This window comes from Sapajus apella, unplaced genomic scaffold, assembly GCF_009761245.1.
Source record: "Sapajus apella isolate SASKATOON/1434 unplaced genomic scaffold, GSC_monkey_1.0 scaffold113, whole genome shotgun sequence".
Lineage (NCBI taxonomy): Eukaryota > Metazoa > Chordata > Mammalia > Primates > Cebidae > Sapajus > Sapajus apella.
Window position 1 is genome coordinate 4,452,087 of NW_022437053.1, and position 26,978 is coordinate 4,479,064.

A 26,978-nucleotide genomic window follows, 5' to 3' on the forward strand; every position below is an offset into this window, starting at 1 on the left:
CCACCAGGAGAGGGGCTGAGGTGAGCTTAGCAGGAATCTGGTCCTATATTAAATGCGATTTTAGATGTCAAGTCCCAAAGGAATTGAAGTTGGGGAACTTCCTGTTTATCACCTTTTGACCATGACCGGATCCCTATAACGTCCATGGTAAGCAGGACAAATCATCTGCTCACCGCTAGTTTTTGGCACGTGCCTCTAGGACTGTCCACAGACAGGCTGGCCCAGCCCTGCGTTCCTTCCCTAGCAAGCCTGCTGCCAGGTCCCCCTTCCCATTGGGGCTGTCTTCTCGGCTCATCATGATCGTTCAAACGGTCCTCCACCAAGCCCTCTTCACTGGCTTCTTCCAGGATGAAGATGACCGTGGAGAGTCCCGTGCTTCAGACAAGCATAGGTCCGCTTTGGTTTTGCGACAGAGGCAAAGAGAAAAGGCAGGCCGTGTGCTCCCCTTAGGGCCACCAAAATCCGTCAGCGGAGCAGATGGGCTGATGCCTGCAGAGGTGTAGCCAGCGTGTCTTTGCAAGGCTCACTTATGTTGCACAACTTACGAGTTTATGATTCTCCTCAGACACACCGATTCTGAATTCTTAGGAAATAAGAGCAACCAGATAAGGTAGAATTAAAAGGAAGAATCCATTTTAAATGTATGGGGCTCTGTGTCATCATCCGTATTTTATACTTTTAAAAAACAGAACCTGCTTTCTTCACTCAGAAGATTGCTCCCACCACCCCATTTCTGGCTTTTCTGCCTTTGTGTGCCCATCCTTCCCTTGGCTACTTAGGGTTCATTAGATTGCGGTAAAATACACATAACACAAAATGTGCCTTCTTAACTGTTGTTACAGTTGAGTGGCAGTAGGTCTGTTCACACTGCTGTGTAATCACCACTGCCATCCGCCCCAGAACTCTTCATCTTGCAGACCTGAAACTCCACCCATCAAACAGCTCCCATTTCCCCTTCCCTAGTCCCTGGAAACCAGCATTGCGCTTTCTGTCTCTATGAACCTGACGACCACAGGAGCCTCATAAAAGTGGAATCACAGTATTTGCTCGCTTGTGACTATCTGACTTCACTTAGCGTAATGTCCTCCAGGTGTATCCATGTTGTGGCACGCATCACAGTGTCCTTCTTCTTTAAGACACAATAATATGCCATTGCATATGTGTACTTTAAATCCATCCATCTATTGATGAGTGCTTGTTTCTGCCTTTTGGCTAATGAATAATATTTTTAGTACAGCTGTTCAGATAAATGTTTCATTCCTCCTTTTAATTCCTTTGGGCGTATACCAATAAGTGGAGTTCCTGCATCATGTGGTAATTGTGTTTTTAGTTTCTGAGGAAGCTCTCCAGTGTCTCCCACGGTGGGTATGTCATTTTTCTTCCCACAGACAGTGCACAAGGATTTAATTTCTTCGTATCCGAGCTGGGACTTGCTATTTTCCGTCACTGGTACTGTTCATTTGTTTTTAGAATAGCCGTCCGAATGGGGGTACAGTACTATTGTGTGGTTTTGATTTGAGGTTCTCTAATAACTAATGATGTTTTCTTGTGCTTGTTGTCTGTTTGTGTATCTTCTTGGGGAAATGTCTAAGTTTTTTGGCCTTTTAAATCAGGTTAGTTTGTTGTTGAGCTGTAGATGTTCTTTATGTATTCTGGATATTATCCGTTTATCAGAGACATGATTTACAAATATTCTCTCATTGGGCTGCCTTTTTACTCTGTTGTGCCCTGTATGCACAGAAGTTTTAAATTTTGCTATAATCAAATCCATTTATTTTTCTTTTGTTGCCTGAGCTTTTGGTATTATGTCCAAGAGACTGTTTTTAAATCCAATGTCAAGAAGATTTCCCCTCATTTTCTTCTGGTGGTTTTTTATTTTCAGACCTTACATCTAGGTCTCGAATTCATTTTGAGTTCATTTTTGTATATGGCATAAGGTAAGGGTCCGACTCCATTCCTTTGTCTGTGGATATTCAGATTTCCCAGCACTGTTTTTTGAAAAGACTGTCCATTCCTTGTTGAATGGTCTTGGCAACTTTGTGGAAGGTCATTTGTCAGAGCTTGGTCTTGAGTCTTTGAATTATAAACCTTGAGCTGCTGGTGGCCCGTCTCCGTCCTGCCTTCTCCCGTCAGAGGCACTTTTCTAATGCTTCATTTGTGTTAGTATGACTCCGCATAAAAGAGCGTCTATTGGCTGGGCACCGTGGCTCACTCCTGCAATCCCAGGAATTTGGGAGGCTGAGGAGGGTGGATCACTTGAGGTCAGGAGTTCGAGACCAGCCTGGCTAACGTGCTGAAACCCCGTCTCTACTGAAAACACAAAATTAGCCGGGCATGGTGGCAGAAGTCGGTAATCCCAGCTACTTGGGGGGCTGAGGTAGGAAAATTGCTTAAGCCTGGGAGGGGGAAGTTGCAGTGAGCTGCGATTGCACTCCAGCATGGAGACAGAGCAAGACTCTGTTTCAAAAGAAAAAAAAAAAAAAAAAGTGTCTACTAAAAGCTCTTCATTTTCCTCAGCATTTGGCGAGTGTGTGTGTCTGTGCACACTTACTCCAAACTTCTGTCTCTTAGACACTTTGTTGCACTCACACACTTGCTGCTGCTTACTGCAAGCTGTTAAGGCTTTATGTCTGTTGGTTCTTTTAATTTAAGGATATAAAAAGCTCTGGAACCAAAAGAGAGCCCACATAGCCAAGTCAATTCTAAGTGAAAAGAACAAAGCGGGAGGCATCACACTACTGGACTTCAATCTATACTACAAGGCCACAGTAATCAAAACAGCATGGTACTGCTACCAAAACAGAGATATAGACCAATGGAACAGAACAGAGGCCCCGGAGGCAACACAACATATCTACAACCATCTGATCTTTGACAAACCAGACAAAAACAAGCAATGGGGAAAGGATTCCCTGTTCAATAAATGGTGTTGGGAAAGCTGGCTAGCCATGTGCAGAAAGCACAAACTGGACCCCTTCCTGACACCTTACACTAAAATTAACTCCAGATGGATTAAAGACTTAAACATAAGACCTAACACCATAAAAACCCTAGAAGAAAATCTAGGCAAAACCATTCAGGACATAGGCGTAGGCAAGGACTTCATGACCAAAACACCAAAAGCACTGGCAACAAAAGCCAAAATAGACAAATGGGACCTAATCAAACTCCACAGCTTCTGCACGGCAAAAGAAACAGTCGTTAGAGTGAATCGGCAACCAACAGAATGGGAAAAAATTTTTGCAGTCTACCCATCTGACAAAGGGCTGATATCCAGAATTTACAAAGAACTAAAACAAATTTATAAGAAAAAAACTAACAAGCCCATTCAAAAGTGGGCAAAGGATATGAACAGACACTTTACAAAAGAAGACATACATGAGGCCAACAAACATATGAAAAAATGCTTGTCATCACTGGTCATCAGAGAAATGCAAATCAAAACTACATTGAGAAACCATCTCACGCCAGTTAGAATGGCGATCATTAAAAAATCTAGAGACAACAGATGCTGGAGAGGATGTGGAGAAATAGGAACACTTTTACACTGTTGGTGGGAGTGTAAATTAGTTCAACCGTTGTGGAAGACAGTGTGGCGATTCCTCAAGGACCTAGAAATGACATTCCATTTGACTCAGCAATCCCATTACTGGGTATATATCCAAAGGATTACAAATCGTTCTACTATAAGGACACATGTACACGAATGTTCATTGCAGCACTGTTTACAATAGCAAAGACCTGGAACCGACCCAAATGCCCATCGATGATAGACTGGACAGGGAAAATGTGGCACATACACACCATGGAATATTATGCAGCCATCAAAAACGATGAGTTCGTGTCCTTTGTAGGGATATGGATGAACCTGGAAACCATCATTCTCAGCAAACTGACACAAGAACGGAAAATCAAACACCACATGTTCTCACTCACAGGCGGGTGTTGAACAATGAGAATACATGGACACAGGGAGGGGGAGCACTACACACTGGGGTCTGTTGGGGGGAAATAGGGGAGGGACAGTGGGGGGTGGGGAGTTGGGGAGAGACAGCATGGGGAGAAATGCCAGATATAGGTGAAGGGGAGGAAGGCAGCATATCACACTGCCACGTGTGTACCTATGCAACAATCTTGCATGTTCTTCACATGTACCCCAAAGCCAAAAAATAAGCTGCATGAAACAACCAGAAAAGTCTCTCACTAAAAGTAGGTCCTTAACTGACTGACTTCACACCCTTCGGCACCACATAATCAAAGATTCTGCAGTGTTTGGAAATGGAACACTTGTTGAATCCAATAATTTGAAGAAAGATGCTACTTAGTTTGCATTGTCGTTAGCAAAGCTTAGTCTAAAATGAAGAATACCCCTTTTATGGAACTGATAGTGCTGGGAATTGGGTTGGGGCATTTTCCAAAATGCCAGCAGGTCTTGCAGCTCACGGGACTTGGCTGTGCCGACGGGCTTCGGAGGAGTTGGCTCAAATTCGTTATCAACGTTTCATTACGTGAAGCTCTGGGGACCACTGCCCCGGGCACAGACCGGTGGATGTGTAGTTTTATAGGAGACTGAGCACTCAGAGGCGCCATTCATTGTTGCAGAAGTATTCCGTTCGTGGAATTCCATTCGTGCATGTTCAGTTCTTCAGCACAGCTGAAGGAAGCACATTGAGGTCACTGCACATGCTACACTCTTGTTTCTATAGAAACAGTCTGTTTCCTGGGGAAAGATTCAGGAGTTGTTCATATTCCTCCCGGCAGAAATATTCCGGAATTGGCTTTTCCCCATCTTTAGTCACTGAGTACAGGGTGAAGGGAATGTCCTCCTTTCAGAGGACGTCAGCCCCTGACTCAGGTCTGCGGGCTCGGCCATCTCATTATCAGCCTTGCTCAGTTCCTTTGCTGCCATCAAAAGAGAAACTGGTTTCTCCTAAAGCCAATGAGCCAGGGTAGCCCCTGACATGTGGTGTTAGTGAGATCGGCCTGTGATTATACGGATGTTAGGCCCTCATAGTTGAAACGGTAATTCTTTGACCTATTAGCATCCCGTTGTGTTTTGAGTTGGATTTAAACTCTGTGATGTATGTATGTATATGTATCTTTAAGTCATATTGATTACAATAAACAATGTTTCTCATTTTTTATTGGTGTATAGACTCACCAGAACTTTGCCCTGAGTTACTTTGCTATGGAACAATAGCTAGACAGCTGTGTAATGGACAGAGAATTCAAGAACATCACTGACATCGCTCATCTCTTGTGTTGGGCTTTATAGCAAAACTTTGACATTAAATTACTCATGCAGTAGCTCACATTTTACCTCCTATCTTTGCCATAAAATCAGCTTAAGTCAAGCTACGGTGTCTCTTTATAGTCTCCTATGACTGGTAACATGCAGCGTACCAATATTCTATTTTCCTAGAGCTGAGTAGATACAGGTAAGAGTTGCTCATCCTTTGAAGATTTTGAAAAGAAAGGCAGGCAGGGGTTGAATTAGAACTGAGTCCCACAGAAAGACCTGTGCATGTGTGTTTCCAGCGTGTCCTTGTAATGCTATGCATGAGGTGTTAGGACTTGAATATGCTCCCGTCTGTCTTTCTCCAGCACCACGTGTTAACATGCATGTATTTTTCTCCACAGTAAAACCGACCGTAATTGACGTCGACATTTACGTCAACAGCATCGGTCCGGTGTCGTCAATAAACATGGTAAGAGGCTTCTTTATTTTCTGATCTGATGGCTGCTGCACCTCTTTTGCTACATTCTCATTGTGGATTTCTGTTTGAGATTTATCATGCAGGTTTAGAACTCACAGACTTCTTAAATCTGTAGCATTTATTGGAATATTGAAAATGGTAAAAAAACAAAAAAAATGAAGAAATAGTCACAGCGTTGTCATGTTTAGTTTCTTCTTTCAACATCCAAGAGGCCTGCCTTTTATAGTGTTTCTTAGGAAAGGATTTGCGATCGCTCACATGATACATTTTTCTTTAGTTTGGACGTTGCGGGTAAATAAACTGCCTTCGCTTTTTAGTATGGGATCAAATTTGTGCTTTCCCGAGTAGGATATTCCCACAGGCTTATAAGCAAATTAAGCTCAAGAACTATTGGATGTGAAAGAAGCCCTTCCCTGGGCAAAACTGCCTGCTGTGAGCAAGTGCGTGCTGGAGTATTGGAATCCTCCATGGCGAGCCCCTTCTGTGGTGGGCTGCAGGCCACAGGCCACCTGCCAGCAGGGGTTCCCAGGGGTACCTGGCATCCCCGAGCAGACCCTGCAATTGCAGCCCCCAGTGAGGCCAGGAACTCCCTCCTGCCTGTGGGGTCCTGCCTGGGCTCCCTGATGCACATTCGCTCCGGATTTGGGGAGACATGTGAGGCTGAGGGAGGGGAATTGCCAGAATGCTGACTTAAATGTCTTCTTTTCATTGCAGTGTTCTGTGGATGGAAATAACCCCTCCAAAATTAGTAGCAAAATCATTTCTTTTCATTGCCAGATTTTAAAAGTGTCTTTTCTCTGGTGATATAAGGGTTTCATGCAGGGGTAAAGTTATATTTATGGGTGATTCACTTAAAAAATCTCCATATCATCCCTAAAGTGGAGCAAAGAAGTGGAATGAATAAAGGACAATTACTTCACACAACCTATGTGCTGCAGATGGCTGTGGATTAAAATCAAGTTGTGAATGTAATATTCCCTTTTCCTGATACGTCGTTACTCAGTTGGCTGCATGGAGTAACCCTTTCTTAGGTGTTCCTGTTCTGGAGTTTTATTTTCTTGCATTTGTTCCACAACCCTTTATTCAGCACCTTTATGTCTAACATGTGTTTATGTCTAACACTCAGGGAAGTGCCTTCCTGGATACATGGTTGCAGAATTATTTCAGGAATAGTCAATTGCATTGCATGTAGAGGGATTTTCATGCAGGGCGTATAACTTTAGAATTTACTTTGTGCCTAGTGTTGATCTGTGTTATTGGGATCGGCGGAAATTTTCGTGTGTAAATTACAGGCTGTGAAGGAGGAGGCCGAGTGAGTGTCGGTCTCCTTCAGGGTGACGGGGCCCTGCTGCAGGAGTGGAAGGGACTTCTCCGGGGAGGTCCTCTTCATCTGAAACTTGACAGATATGCAGGAGTTTGCTGGGTGAGGTAAAGATGGAAGGTCCTTGGTAAGACAGGAGGACAGAGTGGGTCGCACGGCTGGGGCAAGGGAGGGATGTGTGAAGGCATGCCTGGACGGGGGCAGCTGTGCCCCAGGCCCTGAAACTGCAGGTGAGAGTCGGACCTCATCCTCCGCTTCTTCCAAAGCAGGTGCTTGCATTAGGAAACCGTGCAAACCTTTTCCCATCTGAGATCCGAGCAGGTCGTATTTCATGAGATTAGTTCAAATCCAGTAAGATCGCTAGTCAGACGCTTCTCTCCCTTAAGAAAACAAAAACTGTATCATGATGCAGAACTCACATTAGGGACTTGAAATCATGAACTCCGATCCTTCCCTGTGGGGTGAGGAACGACCTTTGAATGGCCCGGGGCATCGGAAGCCCTGGGCCCCAGAGAAGAGCACGTGTGCACCTGCCTCCTGCTCACCCGAGGCTGACACAGCAGGCTCCCGAGGCTGAGCTGTGGCAGGAAGTGGAGTAGAAAGCTCCTCTCTATTAACTCTCTCATTTTAAAAACTTGCCCTGAATATTTTGAAACTTCATTTGGTCCGGTTGGTTTTCTTTCAAGCATGGCTGTGTTCCCTACCGAAGGGGTGGAGAGCAAATGTGGCTGCCTGCTGCTGCGCGCTTAGGAAGGGGCTGATGCCGCAGCCCTGGGGACGCCGAACGCCAGCCGGAGCTTTCCTCTGCGAACAGCGCCGAGGTGACAGTCAGCGCTCAGCGGGGATGTCGTTTCTAGGCCATTCCAGACTCTGATTTCCTGAGGAAGACACAATGTACTATTAGCCTGTCTCAGCTCCACAAAGCATAGAGGGCAGGCAAGGATTTGTTTAAAATGTGTGCACACACAGACACACACACACGGACACATGCACACACACACACAGACATGCACACACACACACGCATGCACGGACACATGCATACACACGCAAACAGACACGCACACACATGCGCATAGACACATGCATGCCCACGCACACAGACACCCAGACACGCACACACGTGCGCATGGACACATGCATGCACACACACACAGACACCCAGACACACACACGCGCATGGACACATGCATGTACATGCAGACACATACACATACACGTGCGTGCATGGACACATGCATGCACATGCACACAGACACCCAGACACACACATGTGCACATGGACACATGCATGCACACGCACACACTTACATATTTAATTCCCATGTTCTCCTTGGGTGAGTTGCTCTGTGTCTCTGTTCGTTCACACACATTTGCCACCCAGCAAATGTGAGGCACCGTGCTTCGTGAAGGCCAGACACGGATGAACCCAGGCCTGCTTTGGGAGGGTGAGTCTGGGGATGAGCTGAGTGCCAGAGTGGAGGGAGGCTCCCTGCTGAGCAGCCCGGAGCTGGCAGGGTCTGGCTGGCCTGAGGGAAGTTGCAGAGCCCTGAGGAGGCAGGGGCCTCCGGGCCACTTCTGGAAGAATGAGTGTTTCTTACCTTTGCGCTGGGAGCTCTGCTGGGACATCAGAATGCCAGAATGATGACGGCGTCTCACATTGCTGAACGCCATGTCTGTGAAACCAAACAACACAGCTGGAAAAGGAGTGAAGGGTTTAAAAGTGAAACACGGACCTTGGGAAAGATAACAGCCCTGTAAAAGTTGAGAACTGACTGTGTAGGTGGGTATTGGGGATTGAGTTAACAATAAACAAGAATATAAGAAAGACTGACACAGTCAAGTTAAAGAATACACGGTGGGGAAAATCACCATTCAGAGACACTGCCAGGGTTGGAGGAAAGAAATTGGTATCGCGGGTTTGACCGTAAAGGTAAAGCCTGGTAAAATCATGGCTTCTTGTCCAAATAGTCACTTAACAATCAAAGAAACAGGGAGCAACCACTGTTTCATCTTCTCCTTCCTCTTCCTCCTCCTCCTCCCCCCACACTTTCTGCTTTTTATTGATATTATTAATCCTGAAGATTCTGGTTCAGATATTTCTTCTGCTGAGTGGCAATGAATTGCATCTCAATCTGTTGTTTAATAGATTACCTTTGTCTTGTTTATCCCGGAGCGGTTTATGCTCTTTCTAGTTGTCGAGATTAGAAATGGGACCAGGGGAGTGTTGGCTCACATGACGCTTTCATAGCATCCTCTGCCTTTGTCACTGCAGCACGCCTGGACGTGTACCTTTCATCATCGAACATGTGCATAGCTTGTTTCCACGCCAGGAAAGCTGCGTGCAAAGGAGCTTGGGAGTTTATTTTTCAGAATATCCACTTCAAGCAGCCTTTTAGGAAAGCAAAGAAGAAAATCAATGTTCTGACACTTACTCTGTGCTATTGACCCCAAATTCTTTAATCTTCACCGGACCATAATGGAGAAGATATTGACCTTTCTGTTTGTTTGTGTCCAGTAAGCAGAAGCCCGTGGGGGAGAGCTCAGGGCGAGGTTCTGAGTGTGACCTGCTCTGCAGCAAAGCCCGGGCTTCATTTCCTCATCAGTGTGGACACACAACAGCTGCACATACCTGGATTACCCCAGCTTTGATATGGAGCTCGAGACACAGAGGGCTCAGTGAGAGCCTATTGTTAGGATTGCTTTTCTGTTTTTTTTTTAAGAATTAAATTTTAATACATTTTACTTTTTGAACATTTTTAGGTTTACATGAAAATTGAGCAGAAAGTACAGAGTTCCCCTGTACATTTTCCTCCACACACACACACCACATTATTGTGAACATCTTGCATTAGTGTGTTATGTTTGTTGCAATGAATGAATGTACCTTAATCCATCATTATCATTCAAAGCCTGTGGTTTACATTAGGATTCACTCATGGTGGTGTTTATTCTATGGATGTGGACAAATGTCTGGTGCCATGTATCTGCCACTGTAGTATCTTACAAAGTAGTGCCCCTGCCCCAGAAATCCTCTGTTGGGCTCCACCTTTTTATCCCTTACTCTCCCTAAATGCTGGTGACCACTGATATTTTTCCCGTTTCCATAGTTTTGCTTTTTCCAGAGTGTCATATACTTCAAATTATACAGCAGGCAGCCTTGTAGGATGGCCTTTTTTCCTTCATTGAAAAAAGTACTGATACTAATTCATCTGAGGAAATCTAAAGCTTGTACTGAGGCAGTGTGACGTGACTGTAACGTGACAATGTGTTACCAGACATCAATGGGGTGGCTCTGTGGATTGCGGGGCAGGTCCAACATCACTAGAATTGGTCCATTATGTGATACATAACCTACACATTTCAAATGTAAAACATGACAGGCAGCCCGAGAAATAGTAAGAGAACACGTGAGGCCCCCCAGCCTTATCTCTGCTCCGTTCCACTTGTGGCTGAAACTTTAAGAAGTGGAATCAGGCCACTAGGTCCTAATGAAGGCCTGTGGAAGGTAGATTCCATTTGGTTGTTAATGGAGGATGATCTGTTGGAGGCATCTAAGCTCAGGAAAGTTTAAAATAAGTGACAGCTGAAGCACCATGGTGCCCCCAAATACCTTGTTTTGGTTTTCTTTGCATTTCCCCTGTGTAAGGTTCACAGCAGCTGTTGCCTCTGTCATTTGACTCCCTTCATCAGTGTTTGAACAAGGGTGGCCATTATTTCTTAAATATTGTTTTGGCACCATTCCAGGACTCTGGTCATGTGAAGGTTACATGTTTCTCCCAGGTCCCACGTGTTCTTATGCTTGTGGTGTTTTTTTTTCTTCCTCTGCACTCCATCTTTCAGCATAAGAAGTCACTCCTCATCTCTGTCCTGTGATCTTTAAAACTGTCTGGAGTTCTTGAATTCAGTTACTATATTTTCATTTCTAATATTTTAATTTGATTGTTTCTAATATATGTCAGTTTTCTGGTGAGACTCTTCATCCTGCAGTCTGTTTTCTGTGACACATTAATCGTGAAGTCCCTGCTGTCATCTCTGGTTCCATTTCTAATGTCTGTTTTCTTGCTTCTTTCTATGACTTGGTATGCCTGGTGCATTAATCTGTTGTGTTGCTGGAAAGGAATACCTGAGACTGGATAATTTATAAAGAAAAGAGATTGATTTGGTTCACACTTCTGCTGGCTGTACAAGCATGGCACCAGCCTCTGCTTCTGGTGAGAGCCTCAGGAAGCTTCCAGTCATGGCAGAGGTGAAGGGGGAGCCAGCCGAGAAACAAGGAGGAGGTGCCAGGCTCTTAAACAACCAGATCCCCTGTGAACTAACAGTGAGAACTCACTCATTACCATGAGGACAGCACTAAGCCATTCATAAGGGATCCACGTCTGTGACCCAAACGCCTCCCACCAGGCCCCACGTCCAACAAGGGGACCACATTTTAACATGAGATTTGGAGGGGATGAAACATCCAAACCGTATCACCTGGCGATTTTGACTGCGTACAAAGCTTTGTAGAGGGTGGGGTGGTTTTTCCTCGCCTCTCTGGAAGTCTGAACTGGCACGGGGCTGGCCCGCAGTCTCGTTGAGGCTCCACTGGGCTCTGGTTTCTGTGCCTTTCTGTGTAGTTCCCCAGAGGTCCCAACTGAGGGCCTGGGATGCGTCAGTGCCAAAAAATGGCTGAAAATACAGCCTTCTTTTTAGCCATTTTTTCTTACAGTTGTTGTTAACTCTTACGCTAAACAACTGAGTCAGTAAAAGTGTGGAGGGATAACCAGCGTTGGTGGCTTACTTCTCTGGCATCCGTATTCCCTGAAATCTTGGCCCCTTCTTTTTTGACCCATTGGCCAGTTTTTTTTTTTTTTTTCCTCAAGATCTTCTTGGTCCTTTATTCTGTCTGCCCAGGTTCTCACCTTACGTGCCCCGTCAGCAGGAGACAAGTTCTGGGGAGGGCAGTGGGGGGGCTTGCGGGAAACATTTATCATGGTGAGCCTGCTGCCCCTGTTTTTGGCTTCTTCAAATGGATTTTTAAAATTTATCTAGCTTTCTCGTTTGCTCTTAGTGAGAGTGCCAGTCTACTGTGAGCTGTCCCATCCAGGCCATGCATCATTGGTTTGAAAACGTAAGTTTAGGTGGAATAAGGATTGATTCTGGGTAGTCAGCAAGGAAACAAGCTGGAGCAGAGTCAAAGCGGATCTGACCTCCCAGGGAGATTTCTGTCGTTGCTTTGGTAACCTCCTGAGCTGCCTTCAGGTTAGCGAATAAAAGGATTTTCTAGGGTCCAGTGTTTTCAGGTTTTTCCTGTAAAATAATGAGGCTTTGAAGGATATTAATTATGTCTTTATTTTAGCAATATTAACTTGAGATGAGAAAAGCATGTGGCCCTTATCAGCTGCTTAAGAGGATGGTCTTATATGTAGTTTTAATATTATTTTACTAAATGAAAAATTTTATTTTCTACTTGAAACATGAAAAAAAATCTTATTGTCATTATAGACTTTTTTGTGGTTTTATGCTTTAATATGGTGTACAGTAAATGTTGAGAAAGGATTGTTGCTATTCTTGCTAGTATATTACATCCTATAAATTTCGTGAAAGTTTCAGTTTTATGTTATCTGTGAATTCTCCCCTCAGTGTCCTACCCCTCTGCTATTCACACCTGTGGCCTTTGGACCTGAGAGGAAATACATACATAATTAATATTCTTCAAAGCCTCATTATTTTATAGGAAAATTGGCATCACTGGCAAGTTTGATAGAATGCAGAGAGAACCCCAGATCTCCTTAAATCAGAATCTGTGTTTTAAAAAGGATCTCCAAATCATTGTATCCATCTTAAAATCTGAGAGATAGCTAACTCACGACTTCTCCATGTGAAACACATACATGACTTCTCTTGTGTGAAAATGTGTCAGCCTGTGTTGATGCCTTACTTTGATGCTTTCTATTCCCGGAACGCATACGTCTCCTCTGGTTTTGTGGCTCCTGTGTTGTCCTCTTCCTGCAGAGTTAGAGGCATCCGTCACAGGAGGATTCAGTCCGTGCGTGTAACTCAGGACCAGCTCTCTTAATGCTCTCATTTTACCTGGAGGCAAATTGAGAACTCTGCCCATGGCCACATGGTCAGTATGTTATTTATTTATTTTATTTAAAAAAAGAAGTGATAAGTGTGTGTGTTCAAGATTTGGTTCATCACTGGAAGAACCACTCTTTCCACACTGGGAACAACAGGCACAGTAATATTTGAGAAAGACATGTTTGGAAGTAAAACAATAGAGAAATACCCTGGAGGAGCCATACGAGGTATGTGGGAATGATCTATGCAAAGTAAAAAAATCTCCAAGAATGAGAAAGAAGACGATATTTAAAGGGTTCCAAGCCTGAGACCCACTGAGTCTTGGTGTGCCCACGAGCCCTGGCCCAAGGCCCACATATCTTTTTGGCCACTCACCTACCCCAAGCATGCAGTCCAGATGCTGTCAAGTGAATGAATGGATAAACATCCTTGCCTCCCTCTGCCTCTCGCGTGCGTGCCCGTTCGTGTGTTTTTCCGTGTGAACACGCACCTGCTCCGTGTGCCCACACAGCACTGTCTTCAGGTCACACTTTCCTTAGTGAAAAGACTTCTCCTGCTCCTGTAGTCTTAGCTAACACTGTGTCCAGGGCTTCTGCTGTTACAAGGATATAATCCTGACATTAAACCTGTGAGCACCCAAGCTCACGGGTAATAGAACAGCGCAGCTTAGGAGACTCCTGTGAGAGTCCACAGGCCGCCCTTCTCGAAGATGAAAGGACCTTCAGCTACCCGTCTCCTCCCCGGGAGGAAGGGAACCCGGGTGGGCTCTGCTAAAAGGCACATCTGACGCATAACACCGCCGGATTTTAAGCTCACACTCTATGTCGTCTTTTCTCTGTCCTCCGGTGTCTTAGAAATTCTCACCATTTTACACAAAATGTCATTCGAGATGCTGCCTGGTGGGATGGGGCGTTGTCCTTCGCAGGAGTGAATGGGAACTTTCCAGCCATTTAGGGACACTGAGATGTTGGAAATAATCGTAAGACGTCGGATCTTTGTTAGCAGCGGTCTCATGCACTGACTCCTTCAAACACGTGAATAGCTTTTTTTCCCTTCATCTGCAACTTTTCCACTTTTATTGGATGTTTCACAATTGATTTTCCTCATTCTTCACAATATGAGCTACATAATGGACCTCTGACAAGAGCACCGTCTTTATGTTCCACAAAATGCCTTTTGCGGAATGGTGTGGCTCTTGGATTGGGCCCCCTATTAGCGCATTTGAAGAAACTCTCCTGTTGCACCTCCACAGGTTTGCTGCCAGGCCCTGCACAGGCCCCACTTGCCAAGCGGCAGGGAGCCCCGTGGAGCTTGCCATGGCCCAGGCGTGCACAGGCAGCGGGGTTGGGGAAGGACAGGAGGAGGCACCGTTACGGGCCCCATGGGGGTGGTCACATGCCCCTCTCAGAGCAGCTCCTGCAGCAGCGCTGTGGAGGATGGCAGTGGGGGCTGGTGAGGCTGAGTTATGGAGACCAAGGGGAATTGTGAAATTCCAGGAGGGGAAGAGGTAAGTTCTGAGTCTGAGGATTGGCAGTGGGCCTCAGGAGAGGGTGTGGACTGGAGAAATACAGCCTCCAAGGCATGATTGAATGCACATAGGCGTTGAGGAGTGGGGGAAGTCAAGGGTTACTCACATTCTGACAGCACTTGCTAATCCAATGAATATGAGCACCTGCTACGTGTGAGATGCTGAGCCAGGTATTGGGAACAGCAGTGAAGGGAATGAATAAAGCTGTAGTGTTCATGAGGTTTCGGTTCCTTTGAGGTAAGACATCGAGTGAACAAACATGCACACTATTATTTCAAATTGTGGGCAGTTCTATAAAGAAATTGCACACCTGGGTGTGGCCACCCCAGGGAGGTTTTCTTGTATGGGATTTGGGCCGGGCAGGAGAGGGGAGGGAGCTTAGATATGAGAGCTCCTAGGCGCCAGATCATAGGGGAGCCCTGCAGACCATTGTAAGGGCCCTGAATTTTGTTCTGGGCTCAGGAAGAAGCCTGTGCAAGGTGCTGAACAGGGAAATTGTGTGATATGTTTCACTTTTAAAAATAATGCCGGGCTGGGCATGGTGGCTCATGCCTGTAATCCCAGCACTTCGGGAGGCCGCGGCCAGTGGATCACAAAGTCAGGAGTTTGAGACCAGCCTGACCAACATGGTGAAACCCCGTCTCTACTAAAAATAGAAAATTAGCCAGGCATGGTAGCACACACCTGTAATCCCAGCTACTCAGGAGGCTGAGGCAGGAGCATTGCTTGAACTTGGGAGGCAGAGGTTGCAGTGAGCCGAGAATGCATCATTGCACTCCGGCCTGAGAGACACAGCAAGACTCTGTCTGTAAATCAATCAATCAATCAGTCAGCCAATCACTCAGTACCCTGACTGTGTGAGGGGTTGAAAGGCCAGCCTTCCCTGACCTCAGTTCCTTGGAGACAGCAGAATACAGCTAGGCATCTTGTGGACGGAGCCTTTTATAGGTTGAATTATGTCCCCCACAAAATGTATAGGTTGAAGTCCTATTCTCCGATTCCTTAGAATGTGACAGGTTCATTGCAGATGTGATTCATTAAGGTCATTCTGGAGTTTTGCCGTGTGTCCGATGTCCTTATGAAGAGAGGTGATTTGGAGATGACTCACATGCTCACAGGGAGAACACCATGTGAAGAAGGAGGCAGAGATCAGACTGATGCCTCTACAACCCCAGGAACACCAAAGACGCGAGCAAATCCCAGAGCCCTGGAGCAGCTTCTCCCTCAGAACCCCCGGAGAGCACCAGCCCTTGCCCACACCTTGATCTCAGCCTTCACCATCCAGAACCCGGAGAGAATACGTGTCTGTTGTGTGAGCCCTTGGGCAGAGGTGCTGCAGCATTGCAGCCTGAACACAGGCCTAGCCTACATTTCACAGGTCCCGTCTGTGCTGAAGAGATGAAGAAAGAGGAGAGAAACATGAAGGGTGGCTCAACAGGCAGCAGGCATGGGTTTGTTTTAAATAAACCTGAGAGGAGCTTTTGGCTGAGTTAGATCAGAGGCACACTCTCCTGTAGACTAAGAGGTTTTAAGGATTCGGGGTGGAGAGTTTATCAGAGGCTTGGACCACTTCTGTGTGTCTTCGCTGTGCTTATCTGGGAGGGAGAGTTGTGTGTCTGTTGCCACACATCCTTCTGCAGCTGCAGGCAATCCCCTGAGTCTGCTCTTAGCTTCCCTGTCTTGGTGCACCTGAGGGGAAAGGAATGTGCTTATGAAGGCCTGTTTCACTGTTTTACTTTTTCACTGGGACCCATTGTATGCAGGTGAAGTTTGGAAGTTACTCAGGAGACTCCCCCCACCCACCTCCCTCTGTGCCTGTGCTGTCTTATCTGTGTTTTACTGTCTGCTATTTCTGGCTGCCTGTAGTTAGAAGAGAAGTGACTTCCTTGAAATGCATGAGGCTAGAGAGGGAGCTGGAATTGGAAGTGACCATGTTTGTTCCTGCTCTATGAGATTTCTGCTTTCCGCATGTCACTGACTTGCTGCTTGCCTGCGAGGCTGCATTTCACCCCCGCCCTCACTCCGTCCCCAACACGCAGGTTCCCAGCCAGGCTCTGGCTGGCAGATGCGGGGGAAAAGCCTGCAGCATCCATCTGTGTGAAGCTGCTTAGCAAGGTCGAGAGCTGTCCCAGTGGGGTCCTGGTCCGTGCTACGTAACTAGCCCCAGAGCAGCCCTGACTCAGTCTGGTTGGCTGCTATACCAAATACCTTAGCCTGGGTCATTTACGTACTGCAGACATTTACTGCACACAATTCTAAGAGCCAGAAGTCCAAGATCAAGGCTCTGGCAGGTGCCGTGTACAGTGAGGGCCACTCTCTGCTTCTGTGGCACTTTCTTTGTGTTCTCACATGGTGCAGGGGATGTGAATGTGGGGGACAACCTTCCTTCATGCCCGCAGGGTGTCTCAGCGATGGCATTATGTACCAAGGTCTTCTTACCCCCCAGCCCAGGCGTTCTTTTGAGGCAACACATTCCGAGGCTGGTAGTTTGATGAGTTTCTCATCTCTCCTGTCCAGGGGCAGGTGTGCCTGCCACCCATGGGCCCTGCTGCTGCTCACCATGCTCTTCCTTGGCACTGACCAGTCCTGGACACTGCCAGCTTCCCTGCCCTGTGTTAGGGTTGGCAGAGCAGCCTGAAAAGCCAGGAAAGTGGCACAGATGGTGTCAATACCTTTCCCACTTTGTGAATGAGCTCCTCACATTCTCCAGGATCAACCAGACTCTCAGGGGCTGGGGCATGTGGGAGCCATGCAGCGTGGCCTCTCAGAGGTGTAGGGAGCCGCACTCCAGAAGGGCAGAGGGAAGGGGGCAGGTGCGGCGGGGACTTAGGGATGTCAGAGTGGCAGCAGAAGAGCCGGAGCTCGGCCATGGGAACATCAGCAAAGAGCAGTCAGGAAAAAACTTGTCTCCTGAGAGAGGGAAGGGTGCGCCGTGCTCTCTTCGCGGGTGGGTCTGAGGATGTGTGCACTGTGAGCAAGGCGGCGCCTCAGCAAACAAGAGCAGAGCCTGCAGAAGTCAAGTTGGTGATGCCACATTTTATTCAGGACGATTGCAAAGGGAAAAAGAGACTCCAGTGAAAAGCTGGCTGGGCTTCGTTACAAATGCAGCAGGACGAGTGGGCGTTGACGCCCCAGGGGCAGAGGGTAAGACGTCAGGTCTGGGGGCAGTTCTGGCTGAACCAGACTCACGGGCTTCTGCCGAAGGCCGGCCTGTGGTTTGGTGTCAAGGGTGGGGAATTCCCGCCAGACTGACTTAGCCGGGGGTTTCGCTAAGGGACACAGAAGGAGGATCAGGCCCCGACTAAAGGCTGGCCAAGCCGCAGCTCTTTGCCCCGCGGAGGACAGGATGTGGAGCTAGACCAAGCTGGGCCGTGGGGCTGCCTGCTGCAGGAACACTGGGCTTCCTCCCCTGGGCAGGACAGGAAGGCACGGGAGGGCGGCGGGGCTGGTGACGCTGCCACCTCCTGGCTGTGTGTCGCTCAGCAGTTGTGTGTAAGGAATCCCTGCATCAGGAGGAAGCGGAACCTGGTGACCGCCAGCTCCGCAAACACGACGTGTTACGAGGACACCACAAGGAGCATCTCACAGCCTCAAGTTTGATTCCTCAGCCCCCAACTCCGTTTTCCAGCTCAGCTCCAAGGAGGACCCACCTTTCCGTGACGGTGTGTGCAGCTGTCAGGAAAGCGCAGAACTTTCTTTAGTCGGCTTTCCCTGGTCTGTTTTGAGGCAGAACCGTGTTCCTGAGGCCTGTGTTAAAGGGAATACCAGACCCTGTTGGTGTGAAGGAGGCGCCCCTCATCCGTGGTTGAGGAGGCACTGATGGTCCGCCCTCCGTGACCCTGGAATCCGACAGGGGGGCTGCCCCAGACGTGCACAGCCACTCACGGAGCAGAATTCGCCTCTTATTTCATCTTCCCAGGAGTGTCTGCCTTGCTGGGACACTTTCCTTTTCTGCTCCCTCCACCCCACTTAATCCTCCGTTCCCCTTTCCTCACCTTTGCCAAGTCTCCACTGGCCTGTCAGCCCACACCAGGCATTTGGGGGCGCCTCACCCCACAGGATGGCAGAGAAGGGCTGAACCTGTCAGGATGAGGGGAGCATCCCGGGCAGGTGGGGGTTCAGAGGGTGCATTTCCACCTACTGTGTTCCAGGTAGCCCTGATAGGTGCTGGGCTGCCAGGCTCCCCCCCACAGAAGCCACCCTACCTGCAACCTCCTTGTCTCTTGAAGAGCCCTTGAAATTCAGCCAGGGGACAGGGCGGGCAAATCAGATGGCTCCCACAGGGCACCAGCTGCTCCCAAGTCATGGGGTGTGTCCAGAGGAAACCGAAGGTGCTGGGTGTTGGCTGGGGAGGGGAAAGACGTGCAGAGGTGGCCTCTCTGATCTCATTCAAGGCGAATGTCCCATGATTCTGTGAGTCTGCGATACAGACGGAAAATCTGATTTTATGATACAGAAGAAAATGTTTTCACGTTTCCTGCCAGCAATTAATTTTGCCAGGGATTTGCAATCACTCACCTTTTGTTTCCTGACGCTCTGGTCCCTCCCCTCCCCCTGATAATACAGCAGCCTAAAGATAGACGCGTCCTTGGAACCGTGCAGGGAAAATGAATTGGAGTTATCAAAGAAAGTATTAAAATACTGTTTTCCTTTCTCTTTTCTCTCTTTTTTGGCTGCACAATTACACGTTAGAGATTTTGAAAAAGACATTTAAATGAGGAAAGCAATTAAGGTTTAAGCATTGGAAAGGAATTTATGTGAGATCAGAAGGGACCATGCGAAGGTGGTTCTTCTTTCTCCTCCTTCTGAAATTGTTCTGAATGACTACTGATAAAACTGACCAGCAAGACCCTGTTTCTGTGAAGAGGAGGCTCTGGCCTCTGTGAGGTGTGCTCATGCATGGAGAAAACTCTTCCAGTATCTGATGTTCAAACAGCATTTGTGGGCCATATTTATTGAATTCTTTTTTCTGTCTCTTGCAGTGTTGAATGAACTAAAAACCACTGAAAAGAGACAAATTTAGATGTTATATGTACCATTCACAATGCTTTTTATAAAACTCCTATAATTTTAGCATCTCGTTTAGTTTTTTTATGTGTGCTTTTTAACCTAAACCTTTTTTTTTTTTTGAGGCGGGGTCTCTCTCTGTCTCCCAGGCTGGCACACAATGGTGCAATCTTGGGCATCTTCCTCTTTCCAGGCTTAAGCAAAGCTCTTGCCTCAGCCTCCCACGTGGCTGGGACCACAGGCACACGCCACCATTCCTGGCTAGTTTTTGTATTTTAGATAGAGACGGGATTTTCCCGTTGCCCAGCTGGCCTCTAATTCCTGAGCTCAGGCACCCATCCCGCCTTGGCCTCTCAAAGTGCTGGCATTACAGGTGTGAGCCACCATGCCCAGCCAACGTCAACCTTTTTAACCGATGCTGCAGACGTAATTTCTGCCGTCTTCCTAGATCTGTGGTGTGGCTGTGCAGTAAAGACGTCTCATCAGTAAATTCTTAATTGAACGTCCTAACTCGTTCTTCCAAATAAACTTCCCCCTTTTGACTCTCTTATTGTTTATGTTGTGTTCATTTACTGCCTTTGCCAGTCATCAAAGCCTGAAGCACTTGGAGTCATCTTTCTTCTTGTGTCTTTGCTTTCTGCATGTGTCTGGTCACCAGATGTGTTGGCCAGGTGAGGCTAGCAGCACGCAGTCTGAGCTCTGAACCCCGTCTCAGCCTCCAGGAAGACATAGCAAGAGGAGAGGTCCCATCAGCCCCAGGACTTCGGGGCCTGCAGGGGGAGGCCTTTGCCGTCCCTCCCTGGGTGAGGCGTTCTGGTACTTGTGGGGGCGTGAGACCTCTTCTGAGGGGTCCTTCATCATGTGGGTGAAGGAAGGGTGGCACCCTCCCAAACGTTCCTGTTCTATGTGCAATGCAGGCCTCCTCTTTTAGGCCTTGTTTCTTGTGATTTGATTTCTTCAGAGGAAACTGAGGCAGGGAACCCAAGCTAACCTCAGCGAATGAGGTTCCTCAAAGGCCAGGTCTGCGTGTGAGGACACAGGATGCCGTGGCCTGGCTGGATGCAAGCAGCTGCCCCGTGGGTCCCCCGTGCATCCCAGAGAGTTTCAGCAGAGAAGTTCCAAAATCCCCACCCTTCGTTCCTCTAAAGCATTTCGCAGGAGCCAAGTATGTGAAATGAATGACAGTTGGAGCTTCTGGGATGTGAGTGGGACGAGGCAGCTGGAGCTCCCCTGCCACTGGGGCCCTCACCCTGCAGCCCTCCTGCGGCTCGCTGGCTTGCACACATCCTCCTCCACCCCTCTTCCACACTGCCGCCCTCCAGAAGGGGCCAAGGGGCCTGCTGGCCCTCTGCTGCAAGCTTCAGAGGATGCCCGTTGCCTCCCGTGCGGCGCTGCTGTTGCAGCTGGCTCACCCTCCCTGGGTGCTGTCCGCAGCTCCTCCTGCCCTCTGCCGTGCGCACACATCGTCACACTTGCTGGTGCATTTCTGCTAGAGCCGCCCCATGCTTCAGACTCCCCATGCTTTCCAGGCTCAACTCCAAACTCCTGGCGCATGGGCGTCAGTCTCTCTGCATGCCCTTGGGGCTCCACTCCTGGGCAGAGCTGCTCCCTCCATGGGAATGCTCAGCTCCCAGCTGCCTGGATGACTCTCACTGCCTTGTCCGACAGCCTGAGTCAGGCTGGCCTGTCCTGGGAAGCTTTCTGCATCAGTCTCTGCTGGGCTAGGGCCTCCCATGGCCGTGGCCAGGAAGCACCTGCAGACAGGTGCCAACCAGTTGGAGGGGCTGCTGTGGCCACCCGCCTGGAGGCTTGCGGGCTGCACTGGGTCATAAGCTGCCAGGGGCGGAGCCTTGTGTCCCTTTCTCCAGCCAGGGGCTCACTGACCGGCCCTGAGCAGATGCTCAGTAACTGTCTCGTTCCACATGGACCTGACTTGCTCATGCTCCTTCCTGTATCCCGTCGCTCTCCCCGACCTGGTGAAGTGGCTCCCGTGTTTCCAGCCCCGTTCTAACACCCCCATCTCTTCAGTAAAGCCTTCCTTCACAGAGCCCAGCAGGATTGCTGATTAGATGAATTTGGTGGGACCCTCAGTTTTTTTTTTTCTTTTGAGGCGGAGTCTTGCACTGTCTCCCGGGCTGGAGTGCAGTGGTGTGATCTCGGCTCACTCCGACCTCCGTCTCCCGGTTTCAGGCAATTCTCCTGCCCCAGCCTCCCGAGTAGCTGGGACTACAGGCGCCTGCCACCACGCCCAGCTCATTTTTGTATTTTTAGGGAGTCGGGGTTTCACCATGTTGGTTGCACTGGTCTCAGACTCCTGACCCTGTGATCCATCCGCCTTGGCCCCCCAGAGTGCTGGGATAACAGGTGTGAGCCACCCTGCCCAGCCAGACCCTCAGTTTTCAGCAACTCAGAACACCACCACGTTCCCCACTGTTGCTCTGATGTAAATATTCATCCCTCAGGCTGGGACTGTGGGGTTAAGAATTGTTAAACGGAGTTTACAGGAGGCCGTGGTTTCAGACTGAGCTCCTGCACTAGGCACTGGTGACCAGACCCGCTCCGAACGTACTCACTCAGGTTCTATGTCGGCAAACAGAGCTCTGAAACAGGCGTTTTCCGAAGCAGAGAAGCACAGCAGCCCCTCAGAAGGGCCGGATTCCCCTGAGCGGGTGTCATAGCAAGTCCCCCTGTTGTAACCTGACCAGGAGAGTCACTCTGAGATGGCCGGTCCGCTGCCTGTCCCACGCTTCTGCTTCCTTCAGGCCCCTTCTGCCCCAGACCCCTCCTCTGCCCTGCTCGCTGGAGCACCCATTCTCTCATGCAGGGAGGCGTTGCTCCATTCCAGAATTGCCCCCCTGCTTGTGTTTGCACGGTGTGACTTAGTTACCTATCGCTGTGTGACAAAGTGCCCCAGTGCGTCGTGGCTTCAAGTGACACATTGCTTACCTCGCAGTTTATATGGTCATGAATTGGGGCAGAGCTGGCCGGCTCCTCCGCTTCAGGGTCCCTGGCAGCCTGCAGCCGTGCTGGGTCCTGGAAATCTGCTTCCAGAGCCGTGTCCCGGCTGCTGGCGGGCTGCAGCTCCTCCCTGGCCATTGCCTGGCCTGCCTGAGCTCATGCCACATGGGCCCCTCCCCAAAAGTGACTTTATCAGGGAGAGGAAGGGAGGGAGGAAGGAGCTGGGGAGGGAGAGTGGAGAGGGGAGGGGAGGATGCTTTTATAATCTAAGCTCGGAAGTGATGTCATGTCACTTTGGCCACGTCTGTTGGTTAGGAGCATGTCACTAGGTGCAGCCCTCGCGTGCTGGGACATGCACTCCAGGCCTGGGCGTCCGGAGCTGCTTTGGAAGCTGAAGACCACACACCTGTGTTGTACCAGTCACTGCTCTACCAGCAAAACCAGATGTGGTTTCTGAAATGAGGGTGATTTCTGTTCTTGTCCTAAACATGGTTTTGATATTCTTAGGCAGATTGAAGCTATCAATAGGTACTGACTAAGAGAAAATAGAAATAGATATCAAAATGCAAACTTGTCAATACTTATTGTTGTCAAAAGTACTTATAGTTTTCACATTTTGAAATCAAATGTTGATATTCAAGATACCATTGCAAAAATGTTAAGATAAAATATTTGCATGAATAAAGAAAAGGAAAACCTTTTAATACATGATAAAGTACAATGCCAGTGTGAAAGGAAAACACTTGGACAAAGCAAATGCCCAGAGTTTAACTGAGCAAAGGATGAATCATGAAGGGGGCAGGCCCCGGAATCAGAACAGGCTCAGAAGCTCTGTTACCGCAGCAGCAGGGAGTCCGACAACGTCTGTGAGGTGCAGAAGCCGCTCCGTTGCTCACCACGTGGTGTGGCCGTACTTGAACCTGGTTTAAACAGCTGGCCGCCTGAGACTGGCGGAAGCCTGGCTGCTCTGATTGGCTGAGACTCAGTTATTTGTTACAAAAACATGCTCCTAAATTAGGCTGTCAATTTGCTTACGTCCTGAGTTAGAGTGGAGTTTGTTACATACAACTGGTGTGGAGGCTTCTAAAGCCCAAACTGAGTTTGGTCTAACACCAGTCTAACAAGCCGTACTAAAACGTAATCTTAAATGAGAATAACCATAAAATAAAGCCTAGAGGATGCAGGCAGTCACTAATTCACATAACGACCGAGACACAGAAGTCAGAACAGTTGTTTTAGAAGTGGGATGCGAGCTCTGAAGCTGCGTTGTAAAGGACCATGGCCGGGATCAGTTATTGGAGGACTGATTGCCTGAGGAGCTTATGAGCACAGAGGGCTGAGCAGGGCTCAGCCAGGCGAAGGGGTGGTTTCAGGTTGTCCTGAACGGGATGGAGGGCAGCTGCAGAGGCCTTGTGCTAGGTGCCACACAGCACACCCTGCAGTTCACAGGAGAGTGGAGCACAACCCACTTCTCTAACTGGGGAACAAACTGCAGAAGGTCAGTTCCTTATGCTCCGTCATGATGGGTTGGCACACAACCTGTTGGTGTCTTTTCATCCGTTTTCACTTTCTGGTGTGCGCCCGGCATCTGCTGTGAGATAAACTATGGAACGAAGGAAGTGCTGTATACTTTGGCAACGCTCAGTCTAAGCAGCTCTCAGAGCACAAAACCATCAATCTGCTGGAATTGCTGGGCATCAAGGGGCGTCAGCAGCGGCCCCACTCACTTTATCAGGGGCAGGTGCACACTCATGGAAGGCAGAAGAGAAAGGAGCTAGGATCCACCGAGTTTCAGTGTGTGCCAGCCCTCAGTTTGCCCTCACGGAGCCCATGACACCAGAACTTCAGGTCTTTTTCGAGACAGGGGACCAAGTGCAGTGAGACGGTGGCCGAGGCCCGTGCCCAGGTCTGTGCTCTGGTGTCAGCGTGCTCTCTGCAGGGTCACTTGTCTTCACTGTGAAGAGGCCAGTTAGTTCTAAATGCAGGGAGAAACACCGGCTCAGCCTCTTCACCTGCACATGGTGATGCAAATGCTTTTTGCTGTGCCAAAGGAGGCTGTGGGCAGGCGTGAGAACCGCGGAGAGCTCTGCGTTCCGAGGGAAGTGTCACGGAAGTGTGAAGGGGCGAGGGAAGGGGTGCCCTTGAATCCCGATATACTTCTGAAAGTCGTTTCCGCTTAGTCAGCGTCTCCCTGGCTCACCCTGTATTCTCCTGCTGCCCGAAGACGGCCACGGGCCTTCCCTTGCCTGTGCTGACGGCTCTGTGCGCCGTGCATGCGGTGGGGCTCCTGGGCCGCCGGCCGTCTTTCACGTTGCAGCGGAAAGCTGGTCCTTCCCACTTCTTCTGCTCTGTCATGTATTGATAGCAAATTCTTCAAACTCCAGCTTCGAAGTCACAGGATGTTGGTGTGACATCCCTTTCGGATATGTGAGGTATCTTTTTCGGAGGTCTGGGAATAGCCACACACCTTTGAAATGTCAGTCCACTCTCGGAGAGGAAGAGACTGTTCATTTTACCTCGTCTTTCAGCCTTTTCTTTTGGAGGTGGAATGGGATCAGGACCATCTGCGGCTCCCAAACACTGAGAGGAATTTGATGTTTTCAGGCAAAGTGGTATCAAATGAAATGTTACTGCCACTGTGCTGCTTTCTTGTTTGATGGGGTTTATTATTTATTTAAAACCCCTCTTGAGTGACTGGGTTCTTGAATACTCTTGGATGGTGAAAGACGGTGTGAGATGGTGTCTGCAGTGGAAACATATGGTGTCAGCTGTTTGCTCAGCTGCTTGTTGCATAATTTTTCCTGCTGGTCTCCTCTCCAGGGATAAACTACCACACTTAGCGTTTGAAATCCAACGCATCGGGTATCTTCAGGCTGCTGTGTTCTGAAGGAACGTTCTGGCCCAGTGTTCCATATTCCCGACACATCCCAGTCTTGTGGTTGTCACAGTGCGGGCGTTTTTGGGAATTAGCAGTCCAGGACTCACTATGCATGTTCGGTGAGGGAAACTTATCACCCTCGCAGGTCTCAGAATTCTCTGTAGAATCACTGAACAAGAGAACACCCAGCACCTTCATTACTGTAATTCATGGGCACTGACTGTCATTTTGATTGAAAATATGTGCCTTTGGCCTGGCTCACGGGGAGCCCTAATGTTATATCATAACTAATTATGAAAATCAGATATATGTTCATGATTCTTGGTTGCTATAAATCTGTTTGCATGTGAAAAACCAGCTGAAAGACAAGAGTTGTTCCCTTTGAATCAACTTTGTTGCATAAGGACAGGGAATTTGTAATACTTGAGACATATTTGGCAATGCACTGTTTAAAGGTTTTCAAATGTATGCCTTGCAAGTATCCTCATAAAACAGCTGATTTTTAGCTTCTGAGACTCATGTTCAGGTCGATTGTACAAAGACAAGCTGAAAATGACATTGTCTTTGCTATCGGGCTGGTGCCGACTTTGTTGATCAGGGAGATGCATTGTGAGTCTATTTCTGGGCTAAAAATGGAATCAGGATGGATTACCTCGGTCTCGGAGACAACCTTTAATTGTGTACTTTATCTTTATTTGGATCTATTAAGTTTTAACTGGTGGTCATTTTGCTAAATATTTTGAACCCAGATAAAAATTTAATTTGTGAAATGACTGAATTACAGAAAAGGAGAGAATCAGATGAGCAGGGGTCCCAGAGAGTGCACTGAGAATAGGTTGTTTGCATCCAGGCAAGGCGCAACACAGACAGTGGGGCAGGGAGGGCTGCGTGGCTCCGCGAGCCTGGAGGGGCTCGAGCCTGGGGACGGGGGTGAGTACATGGGCCCCACGCCTGCCAGAGGATGGCACCCCACTCTCCTGGGAGCAGGCCATGTGTCTGTCCGGTACTTGTTCACTCTGAAGAGGGTGTGGAGGCCCAGGCTTCCTCTCCTGAGAGGTGCCACTGTCACGGCTTCTGTGCCAGCCCACCCTGTGATCCAGAACATCCAGACAGAATCTCCGGGGAAATGCAGGCAGGTGGTGGGGGCCTGGCGCTTGCACCCTTCCCCCGTGGTCTCACGAAAATCTTAGGTGCCTGAGAAAAACATGCAGATTTTGGTCCCTTGGAACTGCCATTGGAAGTAACAACATAAAATCATGATGTCACTCAGCTGCCCACAGGAGGGCAGGCACGGTCATGTTCCTTCAAAAAAAAAAAAAGATGTCTTCAATGACCAGAGATGTGAGGGGTTAACTACGTCCCCGTGATGTGGCTTCTGTGCCCAGCCAGGTCGTGGCATCCTCAGTGCAGAGTCCGAGCACTGGGCCCTGGTCCTCTTAACCCCGACCATCTCTGACTGTATCCCCCTCTCCTTCCGTCCCGCCCCCTGCAAGTGGATGG

The 26,978-nt window shown here is 48.6% G+C and overlaps 1 protein-coding gene across 3 annotated transcripts in view; it reads left to right on the forward strand.

The window, feature by feature from the left end:
* GABRG3 (gamma-aminobutyric acid type A receptor subunit gamma3) overlaps window positions 1-26,978 on the forward strand; it is a 484,848-nt gene that overhangs the window by 47,974 nt on the left and 409,896 nt on the right. For all 3 annotated transcript variants that reach the window (XM_032259972.1, XM_032259974.1, XM_032259973.1), the window contains exon 3: window positions 5,641-5,708. In XM_032259972.1, the coding sequence (XP_032115863.1) occupies window positions 5,641-5,708 (68 nt within the window). The remainder of the gene's footprint in view (window positions 1-5,640; window positions 5,709-26,978) is intronic.